Source organism: Erithacus rubecula (genome assembly GCF_903797595.1).
Source record: "Erithacus rubecula genome assembly, chromosome: 1".
Lineage (NCBI taxonomy): Eukaryota > Metazoa > Chordata > Aves > Passeriformes > Muscicapidae > Erithacus > Erithacus rubecula.
The window spans coordinates 63,297,857-63,315,574 of NC_136658.1; the positions used below are offsets into that span (position 1 = coordinate 63,297,857).

General features: G+C 35.9%; 1 protein-coding gene across 1 annotated transcript in view; it reads left to right on the forward strand.

Moving 5' to 3' along the window:
* Positions 1-17,718, forward strand: part of DIAPH3 (diaphanous related formin 3) — a 203,895-nt gene that overhangs the window by 146,380 nt on the left and 39,797 nt on the right. The window contains exon 27 of the mRNA XM_079314821.1: positions 317-376. Coding sequence (XP_079170947.1) covers positions 317-376 — 60 coding nt within the window. The remainder of the gene's footprint in view (positions 1-316; positions 377-17,718) is intronic.

The window sequence follows — 17,718 nt, forward strand, 5'->3', positions numbered from 1 at the left end:
GGATGTTCAGACTGTTGCCTGTGTCAGTAAGACTGGAAATTAAGGTACTGACCTTATTATATCCAGGTCAAGACTTCTCAATACAGCCAAATGTACTTTAAATTTTTAGGGTTTTTAATTGTATGGGGAAATGGAAGTCATCTTGTTCTATGAGTGAGTCTGAGTCAATTTATTTCTCTGGTATATAACTGTCGTTTATTCTGAGAAATACCTAACTTCTAATTTCTTAATTCATAAACTTCTGCTTTATAATGTTGTAATACTCTGGTAGCTTTCAAACAGGTGATTTATTTCCATTATTTCTTTGCTTTTGCAGACATACCACAAAATCTCAGTCCAACCACACAGCGGCCTGTGCTGAAAGCTTGTAACCATGGTAATGAACCATATTCATGAATTGCATGCACTTCTTAGCTTAGCTTATGTAGTTGATCTGTGCTTTCAAGACTGCTGTGATTATTCAGTATTGTACATTAGTGGAGCCCTAAAACATATTGGAACTTGCTTTTTAAGAATCATCTGAATATTACATCCTGAAACTATACTAAATCTGCAAAGCTCTTGTATCTTTTGTGGGATTTAAATTTATTTAAATTTTGATTATATTTTTAAATTGTAGTACTTTTATAATCCTTAAGAATTATTATGCAAGTTTTTTATGGTTTATGGAACTGCAACAGAAAGCAGATTGCATAATATTTAAAGTCTTACTAAGTGCCTATTACAGCAAATCTGAGAACTTTTGACATTTATTCTGTGTTTGGTACTTGATTTTCTTGGTGCTATAGCTGGAATGGTTTAAGCTGCTGTTTATCAGTATAATTCAGAGGGAGTGTTGTCTCAACAAAGTTATAGTAAATGCTTATTCATAAACTGCTGAACTATCTCATTGTAATCAGTAGGATTGTAAGAAAAGTTGCAGTACAGGTGTGGGTACCTGTTAGCTTTGTTAGATAGGCAGTCTGAAGAACATTACTATATTGACTGTGTTTTAATTAAGCTTGAGGAGTCCAGAGTGCTCATGACTAGTAATCTCAGGAAAAAGTTTATATCTATAGTCCTTTTGTTAAAGAGAAATTTTAATAATGGGGAAAAAAAATCTTCTTTCTTAGTTCTTAAAGCCGATTGCACTATTTTTTGATATTTAAATGCACTGCATGTTTTATAAAGCAAATGTCATAAAATTGACTATTTTAATTATAGCTCATTTAAGTGTTTATTTCTCTGAGCATAGCAAAAAAAAAAAAAACAAACGCCCAAACCTCTTGAATTTGGCATATATACACAAAATTGAAGAAAATAGAGCTGAAAGGACTGTTTGTAGACAATTACAGAAATTGGATCAAAGAGAAATCAAGTATATTTGACAGGTACTTGTCTAGCATGTAACATATGGATATTTGAGTAATGACTATAGAGCACATCTGAATTTACCCTGTAAGTGTTTCTGCTTGTTAGAGCAGTCATATTGAATACTGCATCTTATCAGCACAATCCATCTAGGTAGCTGTTTGTGGACAGACTGTAGCTTCCAGTTTTCAAGCTTAACTGCCTTTAGTCACACATCATGGCCATGTTTCAGATTAAAAAACAAAACAACAAAAACAAACACTCCCACTCACCAACATTTTAATGCTGAAAAATCTTAGTCTAAACCGTGTAAAGATTTGTACATCAGATGGATATAATTTGGTGCTAAAGGTTGAAATTCTGAAGTCTGATTTGGAGAGAAGAGTAAAAATAAGCTTGGAATTTTTGTTGTTTTTCCAAAATCAGTTTTTCCATAGAGCATTTTGAGACAGTCTAATTCTAAAACATTTTAAAATTACTTCAGTGTTTCTTTCAATTTTCTTGTTAGCTCAGAAACAGGCTAGTACAGATCTGAGCTTGCTTTTAAATAATTCATTAGCATATTTTTGATTTGTTGACACTTGTCACAATGTCTGTGTGTTACATCTTCTATCTTGAGCCAAATAGACCACCAAACCTGGTATAGATTATAGCGAGTTCAAAGCCTTTTCTTCCTTTTTAGTAGAAGGATGTGGTCATTTAGACTACTAGACTACTTTCTAGAATGAATTCTAGTCCCTGACTGCCAAAGTCAATTTTGAATAATAATAATAACCTTAATGTAGTTAATGTGGTCAGTCAAGATAGGAATTAAAATGATAAAGTTTCTTTAATTTTCTCTTTCTGAGTTCAACAATGTATATATAATCAGTATTGTTCTCTGTATAATTTTTTCTTGCACTTTATATTTATATAGATATATCTATATCTTGCATTTTATATCATATATAGATATATGCTCAATAGCCTGTTCTTTCTGTCTATATGTGTATAATAAGTGATCAGTGCTGTATATAGTGGCCTATTACATATACACATATGAGAAAGAAGTCTGACTTCAATCCACTTCAGAAAAACTGGGATATTTTATAAGAAGAAGTATTGGCTTGGTTGTTCCTAATTTGCTATTTTTTCCAACCTAAATCTTCAAAAGGATGCCAAATTTTATATCATGGGAAAAAAACACTGTTTTACTGTAAGGCTAAAATATGTGGAGATTGCTGAAAGTCCTTTACTAGCAATTCAAGCACTTTCCATGTTTGCTTCTATACTGGTTTTGACTGTTTGGGTTAACTGGAACTGGTTTGGTTACTGTTTATTTTGCTGAGACTGATAAATTCACTTATTGTAGACATATTTTATTAATACACACTGCAGATTAATACCTAGGATTCATCATATAGTCAAAAAGAATTAGAAGCCATGATTTGAAATGTCTGTCCTGAATCTTTAGAGTGTAGTAATCTCTGTTGGGCAGGTGCCATCAAGTTCTATCTAATCTCTTCTGTTTCAAAACACAACCAACCAAATTAATAAAATCTAGTTTAGTCTTTATGATTAAAGATATTTCTCTTTGAAAAGTGGAAACCAGATCAAATAAAGCATAAATAGTATCATAACCCCAAGCTGGCAATTAAGTACCTTGCAACCACACACTCTGTCTTCCTTGGTGGGATGGAAAAAGGTAAAGATTATGGGTTGAAAAAAGAATAGTGTAATAATTAAAATAGGTTGATAATGATAAGAATAAGAATAAGAATAACAGGGAGAAGGAGGAGGAATAAAAAGTAGAGGGAGGGAGAGGAATGAAACACAAGAGAATTAAGTGATACACAATAAACACGGGAGAATCAAGTGATACACAATACAGTCACTCACCCCTGTGGACCAATGCTGAGCCAGCCAATGCTGAATCTTCCTAGCAATCACCATCTCCTGACCAATTTCCTCAATTTGCATGCTGAGTATGGAGCATTCCTTTGGCCAGCTTGGGTCAGCTGTCCCAGCTATGCTCCCCCACAGTTTATTGTGCCTCTGCCCATTGAGGAGGGCACATTAGAGCCTGTGAGCATCCCAGAGCATGGGAACCTGAAAATTCCTTGACTTAGGGTAAGCACTGCTGAGCAACAAGTAAAACATCAGTGTGTTATCAACATCCTTCATAGCCTCAGTTCAAAACAGAGCACTGTACCAGCTACTAGGAAGGAAATTAACTCTATCCCACACAAACACAGGACAGGAAACTGGTTCCATGTCTCACATGGTATGACAAGGGAGAGAAATACAGCCTGAATGCACACTTTCTCCATAGCTGTCATATAAATGGAAGCAGGAAAGAAATTTTTCTAACTATTGCCAATGCCACCCTCAGTACACAAGGTATCAAACTAGCATTTGCTTTTCAGGCTTAGCCAAACCCCGTAAAGAAAGTAATACAGAGGAGCCTGCCAGTGCTGTTCAGGTCTAGAACTGTAATTGTTTCCTTTAACTGAATAGACTGCATAAGGAAAAAAAAAAGAGCATTAATAAATTTAGTGAAATGCCAGCTATTGTGTGGGCCATTTTTCTCATCATGATCTGTTGAGCTCCCCTGAAAGCTCTGGCATTGTTCAGGTGGTACTTTTAATTAAAAAGGACTACTCGTTCTCATGCCACATTTCAGGGTAGCCAAATGTGTGTTACTTTATTTTCAATCCTACTGCATTCTTCTGTTATAGAACAGATTGTCTCTTTCTAACATGATACATGTTTGAAAAAAAGATTGGATGTGGCACTTGGTGCCATGGTTTAGTAGAGGTGTTAGGGTACGGGTTGGACTCGATGATCTTGAAGATCTCTTCCAACCTAGTGATTCTGTGATATGTAGGTTTTGCCAAGTTTAAATCTGCTCTATTTTTGTGATCAGAATTACCAGTTGTATTTTTAATGCTGGTGGCAAGGCCGATCGAGTCACAATATTTCTTGTGGAGAAAAATTCCTGCTGCATAACTAACAGATATAATATAAATTGCTATATCTTGGAAGCATTTTAATGCCTTAAGAATGCAAATAATATACATAGATTTTAGTGGATCTAGATGCAATTGGTATAGTTTGTTCCCATTCATAATATTTTTTTAATTTTAAATTGCCTACTAAATTACATCTATGTGCAAAACTACCTGTTAATGTTACAGCTTGCTTTAACTATAAAGGACCATGAACTGCAGTAAATGTGGTATATGCTTTTGCTGCAATTCCAATTCAGAGCATTGTTTAACACATGCAAAGTTTTGGTATATTTTTAGCGGTATGCTTAGGATTCAATAGCATCTAACAGAGGAGCTTTTTAATTCATTTAGGAAGCAGAAGAAAGCACTTAATTTTCAGTGATCAGGATTTTGCACATTAGAAGATCATTTCAAGCAGCTAATAGCTATGGCTGACCTGAGTTTATCAATTATTTCCAACAAGAGTCAAGGCATATTTGCAGCTTGTATGTTTATTTCAAGCTACTGGTGTCCAGATACATGGAGCAGCATATCCAAGACAAGGCAGAGCCCACTGCAACACAGAAAGCTGCATTAGTCACTAAGTTTTTGGTCAGGTTTTGCAGCCTGCATCAAGTTCTCTGCTGCTATGGCTACGCATTTATTTGCAGTAGCATTAGCCAAGCTAATGCTACACTACCTGAATTGCATGAATACAAATTTGATATGCAGCTTTGATTGCATATAAACACATACCTTAAATGCATCAGAAAGAGTATCTTTACAAGCAGATCATATTAATAATACTGTGAGTAAAGAAAAGCTATAATAAAATGCAAGCAAAAAAATACAGATTGCTTTTCAAGACTGCGGAGGTTGAAAGAAAGCTTTCTGTGACAATCAGTAATTGCATTGTGGAATACATTTCTAAAGGTGGCAAAAAGATCTTGTTTCTGTATTGAGATCAAACTTCCATGGTAAGAGATGGTTGTAATTGTTATAGCTGTTTGTTCAGTAAATCCATACACAATAGAATAATATTCATATCACATGTAGTCTGAAGCATTTTCAAGATTTCTGTTAAATAAACCCCTTATGTACTAATGCCATTCTGTCCCAATTAAGCATAAGGACACCCTTTTTTCATGTTTGGTTCTTTTCATTTCCTATTTATAATAGAACTGTCATCTGATATTCATATTAATGTCTCTGCTGCCTTATTTTTGACAAGCAAAGCTGACAGTGAGCTCAAACTCATCATAGTTCTTCAAACAATATGACCATGTAGAGGTCATTTTTGTTTCACCATTGTATGTGACAGCAAACTATGACTGGCATTTCAACCTAATTTTTCCTTATGTCTGTGTATGTTGCTGTCTTTTCCTCAACTGTATGTAGTGAACATTAGGAAGTACCTAACAGTGGAGAAGCTGCCCATGAAGATAACTTTTTCCCCAGAACATGTTAGCAGTAAAGGCACCCTGTTGAGAATTAGCAGTCCTTCATGATAGATACTGCTTTCAAGGCACGGTGCATGTTCAGCTGTGTGATCACAAAACATCAATACCTCTGGTGGAGAAAATTTTTGTTAAGCTTTGTGAAGTTTTACTCAAGAGACAAGTTTTTCTCAGTAGAAGACAAGGAATAACTGTAGGCACTGTTATGAAAGGAAAACATTTCATAGGATTTCTATTAAAAATGGTTCTCAGTTGTTGCCATTTTAAGACCAAACCTTCTCTTCAATATTGACTTCATAGGTCAAGTAAAATTGCTGCTTATTCTAACAGAAATAATTCCCCTGGAACCATCTATGCTTTTTTTTAATAGCTTATACTAGTTTTTTTCCTAGACAATACAGCAGAGTTCAAAGAAACTGACCATTAAAGTCAATTTTGTATGTGTGGAATGAAAAAATAATATCCAGACACAGAAAGTGAATTTATACATTTTTATTTCTTTCATTGGAACTATTTCTGCATTGTCACAGTTGCAAACACATGCCATCGCAAAAATATCCCTGAAGAATTTTCATTCCAAAATACCTAGGAAAAAGATTAATTTTGATGCAGAGTTTTTAGCAGTCTCTCACACTCATAAATTAATGTTAGAATGAAGAAAGTTTCCAACTTAGAAGGAATGGCAGCCAGCAAGAAGTGTTTAGAATGAAAAATGAGTATTTTCTTTTTTTGGACCTTTTCTAACAAAATGTTCTTTAAAATACACTGAGATTGAGAGGTATAAACCACTCATTTATTTAATAATTTATTTATTTTAAAATGCTGAATGCTGAACAATGGTTGAAGATTCTGCCAAGGGTGGAAAAGGGTACTTGAAATTAGTAGCAAATGCATATTACTGTGAAAATACTGATCTAGACAGAAAAAAATGCAATCTTGCCCTTAGTATAAGCTAAAGACACACTAGAAACTAGTGTTTAGACAAATGAGGAGGAATTATAATGCTACAAAAAATGTCCCTGTCTATTTAAATAAAGTCCTGTGTGATTTCCTTTATCAACACTCATAAGTGAGTTTGCACAAATATCCTTCACCCTATGTCTTATCATATAGCATTATATCTGAACATAATGTAGACAAAAAGGAGAACTCAAGCTTTTTCAGAGTAAAAATTTTAAGTACTACCCTTGAGACAAGGTGGACCTTAAATTTTAATTTTTTTTCTCCAGAGGTTTGACAACTTCATTCCTAAAATGCGACCCTTTGAAGATGTCAGATTAGACACCCAGGAGAGCTAATTGCTTTTGTAAATATTTTGCCAGTGTTCGTTGGTATTAGTTGAATAAGATCACGGCTCTCAAGGGAGACAAGGACACTTTCTGCAAGATAAGAACACTAGCAAGGAGGTGACATTTGAAAGCAGTGACACTGTATATTCCATAATTGCACATACAGTAAATGTCAGCTTCATAATCACCCAGGTAGGTAACCAGATTTCCAAAAGCTACAGCAGGCAAGTTATATATTCAAAGCAGCAGGCTGAAAATTTATCAGTGGAAAATCTTAAATCTGCAAAGGGAGCTGTAAATTACCAGAAATTTACCCATGTTTGTATTTTCATTTTTTAGTCAAACAGTGCTTCCTATTTGAAGACAATTACCAAGTTTGTATGTATAGCAAAGAGATTCTGTCACTTCTCAAGTCTCTTCCATATTTGTTAAGCAAGATTTTAGGTATAAATTTACCAGTCTGTTTCACTTCTGTTTTCTGAATGTAAAGAACAAGTAGTATCTAAACTCCTGCCTCATTCTTCAGAGGCTTTTAGAAATTTGATCTGAATAACAAATTTCCTGAACAACAGCCATAACGCTCTTTATATTATGGGGTTTTTGAAGTAGCTAGATAGATATACACACATATATATATTTCTTAAAGAGGTTATCTTTCATAAAGAAACCACAAATAAACCACAAGTGAAATATTAACTAGGAAATTTTCATCAGAAAGACATTTAAAATGTGTTTTCTCTGGTTAAAGACTTCACTGGGGACAAAATCTGAGATACTAACAGTGTCAGATTCCTGACCTGAGTCTGTTCTGCAATTCCAGTGATATCTGGTTAATGCAACATTGTTTAGTCAGTCAGAATTCAAAAGATTTAGAGAAAGTGCAAAGCATTATTCATTAAATTTTTCAAGCATTTTTCTTAAGTCATCTTTTTTTTGCCATGTAAGTGAATGTGTTCCATTAATGTTCAGGGATTTTTTTCCCCCTTTGGCAGAATTCAGTTTCTTTTTTTTCCTAAGTGGTTGCTGTAACAGAACAAAAATGTTGTCTAGAAGAAATGCTGGAGTTATGTTTCTGCCTGACTTTTTTCATTATAGCAAATCCTCTGAAAATGTGCAAACATGCAGAGAAAACAAGGGTTATCTTCAACTTCTTCCTTTTGTTGGGGTGGGAACACTTGGAAGATTTACTTTCAAGTTTTTGAACACTCTAAAGGGAAATTGGCAGTTCAGTCGTATCAGAATTAGTGCTTGTGCCTGTGAGTTGCTTGATAAATTCAGTATCTTCTTTGTTTCATTCAAAAAAATAGATGAGTCTTGTGTATTTCCACCATACATGCCTAAGGCAATATCTGCATCAATTATGCAGCAAAATAATCTGAAGCCTCAGAAGGCATTTTGGTGGCTCAAATCTGAGATCATGAGTGATGAAGGAAGGAAATGTAGGGGTCAAATGCAGCTCTTGCCTGAATGGCAGGAGGAAAGATGATAGCCAGGCTTGCACTGAATGATGTGGAAGAGTGTGAGGAGGTTGGTCTGCAAGTCCTCTTTTCTTATGTTGGGGTAGGTTACAAATCTAAGATGGGAAACTGCAGTTTAAGTAATTTCAGAAAAGAATATTTGGACTTTGGAAGATACTGGGCTAATCAATCTATTCCCTTTCAGCACACTACTACTGTGAAGTAGTTTGGCTCTTATCCTTGAGATGGTAATCTTTTGCTTTAAAAAAAAAAGCCAACAACTTTTTAAAGCAAAATTATTTTGACCAAACAAAAACTATGTGAAGTCTATGCAATTTCCTAGATGATTTTACTTCCTGGAGGATAGCTAGTATATACTTCTTTCTTTGAGAGAATGTAACTGTCTAGTTTGTAGCATAGTCTTTCTGTTACAATAGTTTGTCATAATATCTTCAAAAGAAGACTTATTTTGTAATGGTGAAGTTTTTTTTATTTCCATGGGGAAAGAGTTTTTATCATACTTTTTTTTTTTTTTTTTTTTTTTTTTTTGGTCTCCTGATATTATCTAACTCCATATACCAGAGAAATAAAAGAAAAACTATTACCTGATCCTATAAGCTTGACCATATTTGCCATAGGTTTGAAAAAATCTGAAGACTGGGATTTGGAAATCTAAGAGTGAATTTATTCTACACTATTCAGACTTGTGGTTTTTGATTTTCTCCCTCCTTGTAGCATAGCAAAATGATAAAATAAGAAATTGAAAAGATAACATCGGGACTACTTAGTGTCATAAACAGGGAAATGGAATGAAATCTCAGCAGATTTTCAGCACAGGCAAATAATTATTCCAGAGGTTTTTCTTTTTATCTCTTTTCCTAGGCTTTAAGCCTGTTTTCTTGTATTTGAAAAGATATGAGTGTACATGGTGCATTGTAATACAGGGCACATAAAAGTACTTGAATTAGTTCTAGACGGTCTGCTTTGTGTACTTGAGGCTTTTAGGTCAGGAACAAATTTGGATATCACAGCCCAATGTGGGGATTTCAGATGATATTTGGACATCTGTGTACTGCACCTAATCGAGCTATGAAGTTTCAGAAATGTCCAGGAATGTGGCAGGAGTCATTACCATCCATCCACATCCATTATGAGTATTTGAATCAGTAGACTCACTAACATTTGTTATTTATAGTGGCACTCTCTGAGCAGAAGGGCTAATGAACAGAAGGGAACTTTTCAGGGATACAGAAAACATGGTTTAAGTCCTATCCTTGAGGGAACAATAAATCTTGATGAACCAGGGTTAAACACTGCTGAGTGAGAGCTTTCATTACCCATCTTAACTTTGGCACATAAGTTTTCCTGGACTTTTCATTTGGTAACTAAATTTTTTAACAACAGAAGAAATTCCTGACAGAATTAGCTGAAAGGTGGCTGTTTGAGTTACTACAGATACAGTTAGCCAGAGAAATGTCTTAAGGGTGATGATCTTCCCATTGTTTTCTCTAGGCTCCGGAGAAGGGATCAGAATATAAAACCTATTAATATATAAAGGGTTTTGCTGCTTTTATAGCTTTGTGGAAAGTTGGCATTTTCTGATTTTGGTTGTTTTTTACTGTAGTCGTAATTACATTTGGTTATTTTATTTAATATTGCCTTCATTTCCAAAGCAGAGATTAATCCCCAGATGATCTAAATTCCTTGCCAAAGTTGCTTTCGTTTCACTGCATAAGCACAGAAAGACTTTTCTGAGGACATATCCTTATTTCAGTGAGTACATTTTATTGCTGTCATTACCAAAGAAGGGAGACTGCATATATTTTTTTTCTTCCTGTGCTCTAAAATGAAAATATCGCCTTTGATCCACCTTTTCCAAGAGAAAGTGAACTTCAAGGTATCTGATCTTTCACTCTGGCATCAGTAGCTCAAGAGCTGAGTCAATCTAATGCTTCAAAATCTACTTATTAACTCATAATTAAGCTGAGGGAGGAGCTTGTGGAGGACATTATTGCAACTTGCTCAGTATTTATAAAGTGAGATAACATTAAATGACATCTATGCCAAAATAAATTCTACAAACTGATAAACTGCCCCATCCTTTCCTCCAATCCTAAACTTTTTTTTTTTTTTTTTTTTCATTTTGTTTGTTTGTTTGCTTTGTTTTGTGTGAGTGGGAAGTGGCTTTGGTTTTGGGTTGCTTGGGTTTTTATAGAATAATTAAGATTGAAAAAGACCTCCAACATCAGCAAGTTCAACCTTTGATTGAGCTCCTCCATGTCAACTAAACAACAGCACTAAGTGCCACACCCAGTCATTTCTCGAACACTACCAAACATGGTGGCACTCCCACCTCCCTGGGTAGCCCATGTTATAGCCTTGCCATCCATTCAGCTAAGAAATTCTTCCTGGTGTCCAGCCTGAAGCTACCCTTGTGCAACTTGAGGCTGTGTTTTCTTGTTCTGTTGCTGATTGCCTGGGAAAAGAGACCAACCTCCACCCTTGCTACAGCTTTCTTTCAAGTAGTTGTAGAGAGTGAAAAGGTCTACTCTGAGCCTTATTTTTCCCAAGATAAACAACCCCAGCTCCATGGCCCTTATCTGGATACACTCCAGCACCTCAATGTCTTTCTTGTAATGAAGGGCCCATAAATAGAGGACTTTAGTGCCTCACCAGTGCTGAGTACAGGGGGACAATCACTGCCCTGGTCCTGCTGGCCTCACTGTTTCTGATGCAGGCAGGATGCCATTGGCTTTCTTGGCCACCTGGGCACAGCTGGATCATGTTCAGTTGCTGTCAACCAGCACCCACAGGGCCTTTTCCACTGGGCAGCTTTCCAGCCACTCTGACCCCAGCCTGTAGTGCTGCAAGGGATTGGTGTTACCCAATGCAGGACCCACCAGTTGGCCTTGTTGAACCTCTTACAATTGGCCTCATTCCATTAATTCAGCCTATCCCGATCCTTCTGCAGAATCTTCTGACTTCCAGCAGATCAACACTGCCACCCAGCTCAGTGTCATCTGCAAACTGACTGAGGGTGCACTTGATCCCCTCATCCAGATCATTAGTAAGGATGTTAAACAGGACTGGTCCCAGTGCCGAGCCCTAAGGAACAGAGCTAGCAACTGGGTTTAGTTCCTTTCTCCACCATTCTCTGAGCCTGGTCATCCAGGCAGGGTTTTACCCAGAAAAGAGCACTCTCTCTTAGCCATGGCCTGCCAGCTTCTCTGGGAGAATGACGTAGGAGACAGTGTTGAAGGTTTTACTGAAGTCTGTGTAGACTACATCCACAGCCTTTCATCAGTCACCAGAGTCATGAAAGGAGATCAGTTCAGTCAAGCAGGACCTGGCTTTCCCGAACCCATGCTGGCTGGCTTGATGCTCTGGTTGTCCTGCACATGCCATGTGATGGCACTCAAGATAATCTGTTCTATAACCTTCACAGCACTGAGGTCAGGCTGCCAGGCCTGGAGTTTACAGGATCCTCCTTCCCACCCTTCTGGTGGATGGGTGAAATTTGTCACAATTTGCAGTGTTTGATTCTTAAACTGAGATCTCCAAGTTCTCTTTGCAGACATCTACAATTGCACTGAAAGGTAGAATCAAAGCAATAAACACATGAAGTGCTTTATGATGCTAATTACTCTGGGAAATCACGTATTAAGCATTTTTAAATGACCTCAAAAATTAATCTATGTATTTTGTCTCTTGAAGAGATAAAATACCTCATAAATAGATGCATAGTTTAGGGTGTTTAAGCTCCTTGTAGTGGCTAGAGAGAGGCACATACACATCCTACACAGGAGTTAGCCTATCTGAATTGTTAATAGTCAATGAGTTCATGCCTCCAATTTAAAGTACTTGAAGCTGAGAGACCTGATAAGGATTATTTATGTTTTAGTTCTCTGTTTCTTTGTATAATGAAGTTAATAAAATAGGACACAACACACTCAATACTGCAGATGAAACAATAGCTTGAATAGCTGCTCTTTAAGTTCATATTCTGTCCTAGGCAATGAATGATACAAGTGCTTCTGAGGGGCAAAAAAAACCCCAATTTTCTTACATGAATGCATACAAAATTTGCATTAAATTTGGATAGCTAACTTTGTTATGCTTCCAAATTCTAGTATTTTGATACTCATCTCTTTTCCTTTACTATAGAGTATGCTTGTGTAATTTGTGTTACGCTGCTAGTGCAATAATAGTATTTTTTCATCTACTTATGCTTTATTTAACTAGCTGGATTAAAAGTAAATAGATCAGCAGTGTGGCTTTAAGTTATGCAAGCCTGCCTGGAATGCAAGGTGAGTTCTTAATTTCAGCATAAAGAGTAAATAAGGATTGATGTGTGAGTAGTAGCAAACTCCATTTTGGTCATTCAGCACAGAATGAAAAGTACTTTGCTCTCAGGTAATCCCTAGTTTTATGATTGTACTGTAGATGGTAGTCTTCCCCTTTCTCTAAGAAATATAAAATCATTTTAATTCTGTGTGATCCATCATCAGGCAACTACTCAAAAAAGTAACATTCTTAAATGCTCTCAAATGTCCAGTAGCAAAAATAAATGAAGGGCAGAGTGCATTAAGGGATTTCCAGTTGTGTCTCACAGGGCAGAGAAAACTGCTGTGAGAGAGCTCCTGGGATAGCTCCTACTCTTGCTGCCTTTAGCAATAGCTTCCTGACTAATCAGTCTCCGAGCTTACCCCAGTGCTTTAAGTCTGTTCTTTCTCTGTTGCCAGCTGCTGACTGAAAACAGGACACAGCCAATTACTCTCCGCTGAGCTTACCCAGTCTCTGTTTATCCACCTAACAGCAGTTGCTCTGAGATCATTTTATTGAAAACTTGTTATGTAGTGAGATCTGCTATTATAAAATCTTGTATTTGTTTCACTGGGGTCAAAAATACAGGCATTTTACAGTCTAAGATTGGATTGTATTATTTGGAATAGTTGTTTCCTATGGGATAGAAAACATAGCATGTTGAAGTGGAATTAATTTCTTCCTTCTCTACATTCCAATACCCATCAAATAAAAAAAGGATCTTTTTTAATATTAGAAGTTAAAAAATAAACTGTTAATGACTTTTTAATTGCAGATACTACTTGCTATATCCTAATTTCTTGGTTTGGGTTTTGATCTTCCTTCATTAATCTTTTTTACTTTCTTTCTACTCACATCAGAAACCATATGAATGTTACCTAATGATACTTTTTCTTGTCCCCAACCACATCTTGTAGCATCCTTATTCTAACCCATCTTCCTTCCTCATTTATCAGTCCTATAGCACTTTAGTACGTTCAACAGAACCACTTAACTCTAGTGTATAAAACATTTTACTCCTATTTCAGTCTGTAACTGCAGATTTAGCCTAATAAAAAGGGCATTTTTGACCTGTGCCAATAAAATATAAAATGCACTGTGGTCCAAAAATTAGAATATTACTTATTATAGAAGTCTTTTACACTCACATTAGTAATAAAGCTTTGGGGAAATTGTGCATGTTGAAGGAATTAAGCAACTAGAAAGGCTGCAAAGGATCTCCAGCTGATGTTTTCTGGGAAAGCTGCAGTAGCACAAAATATAATTTTATTATTTTTCTAGTAAGTGAAAGTCCAAAGAGAGGCATTAAAAAAAATTATGTCCGAACTACTTAAAACTAAATGAGAGACAGGTCAGCAATAACTTAAAGTAATGTGTTGTCCAAAAGTCATAAAATATTTTTGCATTAAATAGCCATACAATTTACATCCTTTTAAAGATCTGAGGAAAAGGTGGTGAGGTTGGGATTCAGACATCATACACTCAGGCCTCCCATCCAAAACTGGGTGTCACTCAGGATTTGGTTTTGCTCAGATGTTGCTATGAGATGCACTTTAAGATTTACAAACTCTGGAATTGCACTGTACAGTCAAACAAGATTTTCTTCATCTGTACTTGTACAATGCCAGTGCACTGAGTAGTTGCAGAGTATTTTTTCTTATACTTAGTACCTCTGTGCTTTAACTTAGCCCATTTGAGAAATGTCACCAAACAAATGGGCATTGCTTCTTAGTTTAAAAACCTTTATACCCTTAGCCTGCATTGACATAGTGAAAGTTATTTCAATGTTTGAATTACCGTAATACATTTGTGCAAGTGATAAGAAAACTTACTTGGTCAAGAACACTGTTTTAAAAGTACTAACTGTATTTCATATGGAAATAAAGTTTGACTAAAATTAATCTACCAGAGCCTGGCTTTTTCAAAGCTAAACTAAACAAGTTAGGAAGAACAAGAAAAATATGAGAGATGGGAAAGCTTTTCTTGAGTTGCCAGTGCATATGCTAGTAAAGAGTGCACTCCACTGCCTTATGTTCTTGACTTAAATTGCAGATTTCAACCTTAAGCTTTTTTTAGTTATTAATTTAGAATTATGTTTACAACAAATTGTCCACCTTCAAAAGCTAAGTTGAGTCCAAAAAAATTATATAATCTGTTAATTTTGGAATATGGTGAACAAGCTAGTGGAGAAGTCTACTTCAAGGTTCTTTGTATTTGGAAAACAATGATGCAGCATTGCTGACCTAAACAAGATTTTCAGATTTTGGGACTAATGATATACTTTGTACACTTAGGTGAGGTATACTGATGAGAAAAATATATTGCCCTTGAAGTGTTTTCTTCTGATGAAGCATAGTGCTTCTCTGCAGTATTAAGTTCTGCTGCATATCTTTAGGACAGAAAGAGCTTGGTTGTTTCCACATTGTATAATACTGAAAGTATAATAATTGGAATTTCTATGTCTTTTAACATGTTCATATTTGGTGTATCCCAGACATCAAATTTGAGATTTGAACTTATGCCATTTTAAGTACATGTTGAAATCCTTCCTCTGTTTGATGTGCTTTAACAGATGTACCTTAACCTGTTGTCTTTGAGGATTTGCTTAACTTTGAGGTATATGAGTGGTGGTGGATTTGATGTTTTGTTCTTAAATTTGCAGAGAAGTGGATATGTGGAATTGAACCAATTCACCCAAGAAAGCTGAAATATCTTTCAATTTACTCAGTAAATCAGTCCAGGCTTATTAAGTCAGCCTAAGAATAGAACTTCTATCAGCTAAACTTTCCACTGGGATTTATGATTGGAGTGCATATAATAACTCATTACTGATCAATGCACGAGAGATGCTCTGTTGTAATATGTATTCATGGGAAGTATCTGTATTCATTTTCCATTTTACATTTTTGTAAATAAAATCCCATTAATTATTAACAAAATTGAGTCAACCTTGAAACTCCCTGGATCACTGTACATCAATCAAACAGAAGCAGTGATTTTTCTGGGATCTTTATTTTTTTCAAAATAGGTTTCCAATTAATATTACTTATTTCTTCCATGTTGGCAAATTACATTTTCAGCAGTGTAAGGAAACAAGAAATACTGCAGTCTAGCCAATATTATTTGTTGAATTAAATTCATCCTTATGCAACTTAATAAGACTATCATCCAAAGCAACATGATAGTATAAAAATTACCCAGGTGCCAAACAAACACTTTTGATAAAAATTTTCATATTTCTTCATCATGATCAGAGTTTATCAAAAAGTTTAATTTCTAACACAATAGAAATAATTGCAACTAGAACTTGGGGCAGAGTTCTATTAGTTTAAAGAAAAAGTTTTTATAGGTTATTTTTGTTAATTTTTAAAAATTGTTTCATTTGTGCTCATTCCTTTGATACTTTTGAATATGAATAGAAATATGGAAATAAATAATTTTACACAAACAGTAGTGATAGAAATGAGAATGTGTTTTATCTTCTGAGTCACTTTTTAAAACCTACTCTGATAATAGAAATTTTCCTCATGTTAAGAAAGAGAAAATAATGCACTTACTTTGCAGAAAAGAATCAGTGAAGTATCTACATTTTTTACTTTTTCCCCACATACAGGTTGCTATCAAAAAATGTGGCACCTTGCATCATAGTCAAACTGATTCTTGGAGTCTTGAAGTAAACTAATTTCTTGGGATGGGTATTTGGTTACTAAGCAGTTCAGTTGCCCAGCTGTGTTAGCATGAGTCACCTGAAGGACTGTTTATAGCCATTATTCTGAGTTTGCATTTGATAAACTCTTGAGCATTATCAAAAAAAAAAAAAAAAAAAAAAAAAAAATCTGGCAAGTCTATGGTGTTTTCAAGCATTTAACAACTCACAGCAGCTTCCTGACTTTAATGTGTGGCCCAACAGGAAAAAGCAGCTTGAAGTTCCCTGTTTTGTTTGGGATAAAAGTTCCAAAGAGTGCTTCTGAAACACTTTATTTACGTGTTTTATTTTCTGGTACAGTATTTTTAGTTAATTCAGATTCAGCTCAAATTAACAACTCTGTGTGCTTTGGGATAATTAAATTACTGTTTCCTCTTATCTTGGCTCACCATGCAGACTATTGCCCACCCCTGTAGCTGCTTTTACTCCATTGCTATAGCAGCTCCGTTATTTGGGGATAAATCTTTTCTTCTCCTCATCAGTTGTTGCGTAAGAAATGTAAGCCACCTGTGAAAAAAATTAGCATATTTGGACTGACTTCTTGTGTTTGCTTGTCTGGCTGTATTCCAGGTATTTTTATGTCTGTGTAAGGGAAGGAGCGAATAAAGGTATTTCAGCTGTTCCTAGTTATTAAAATTGACCTGGATGTACCACGGGCTGGGAGGAAAGGGAACGGAAGGAAGAAGAAAGGCAGGTTCTTATGAATCAAAGTGGAAAATGAAGGGGGAGGGATGTGAAGGGCAGCTGAAGGGGTGCAGGAGCCCAAGCCTGCCGTGTTGGAGCATCAGCCGGCACATCGTCCGGGCAACCCAGGTTGCCATGGCGATGGCGGCACCGACCGAGGGATGAGTACCGCCCCACTGCCGGGCTCTCCCCAGACTGCAGATGCCAGATGAGTGTTAGAGACTCCCCAGCCTTGTTCTGGCAAAATGCCTTCCCAAGTGAAGGGAGGACCAAACAAAGTTGCTGCTGGATTTGCAAAGCTTTTGTACATTCAGCAAAACTTTACAGTTATGGGTGTTTCTTTTTGGCAGTTGGTGAAGAGAAGTAGAGCTTAGAAGGTAGATATAGAAAACACAGGTTCTACATCAGGGAAACTTGCCATGATGGAATTAATTTTTTTTTATTGTTTGTTTGTTTAGGACAACAGGTGACTACTAATAGCAC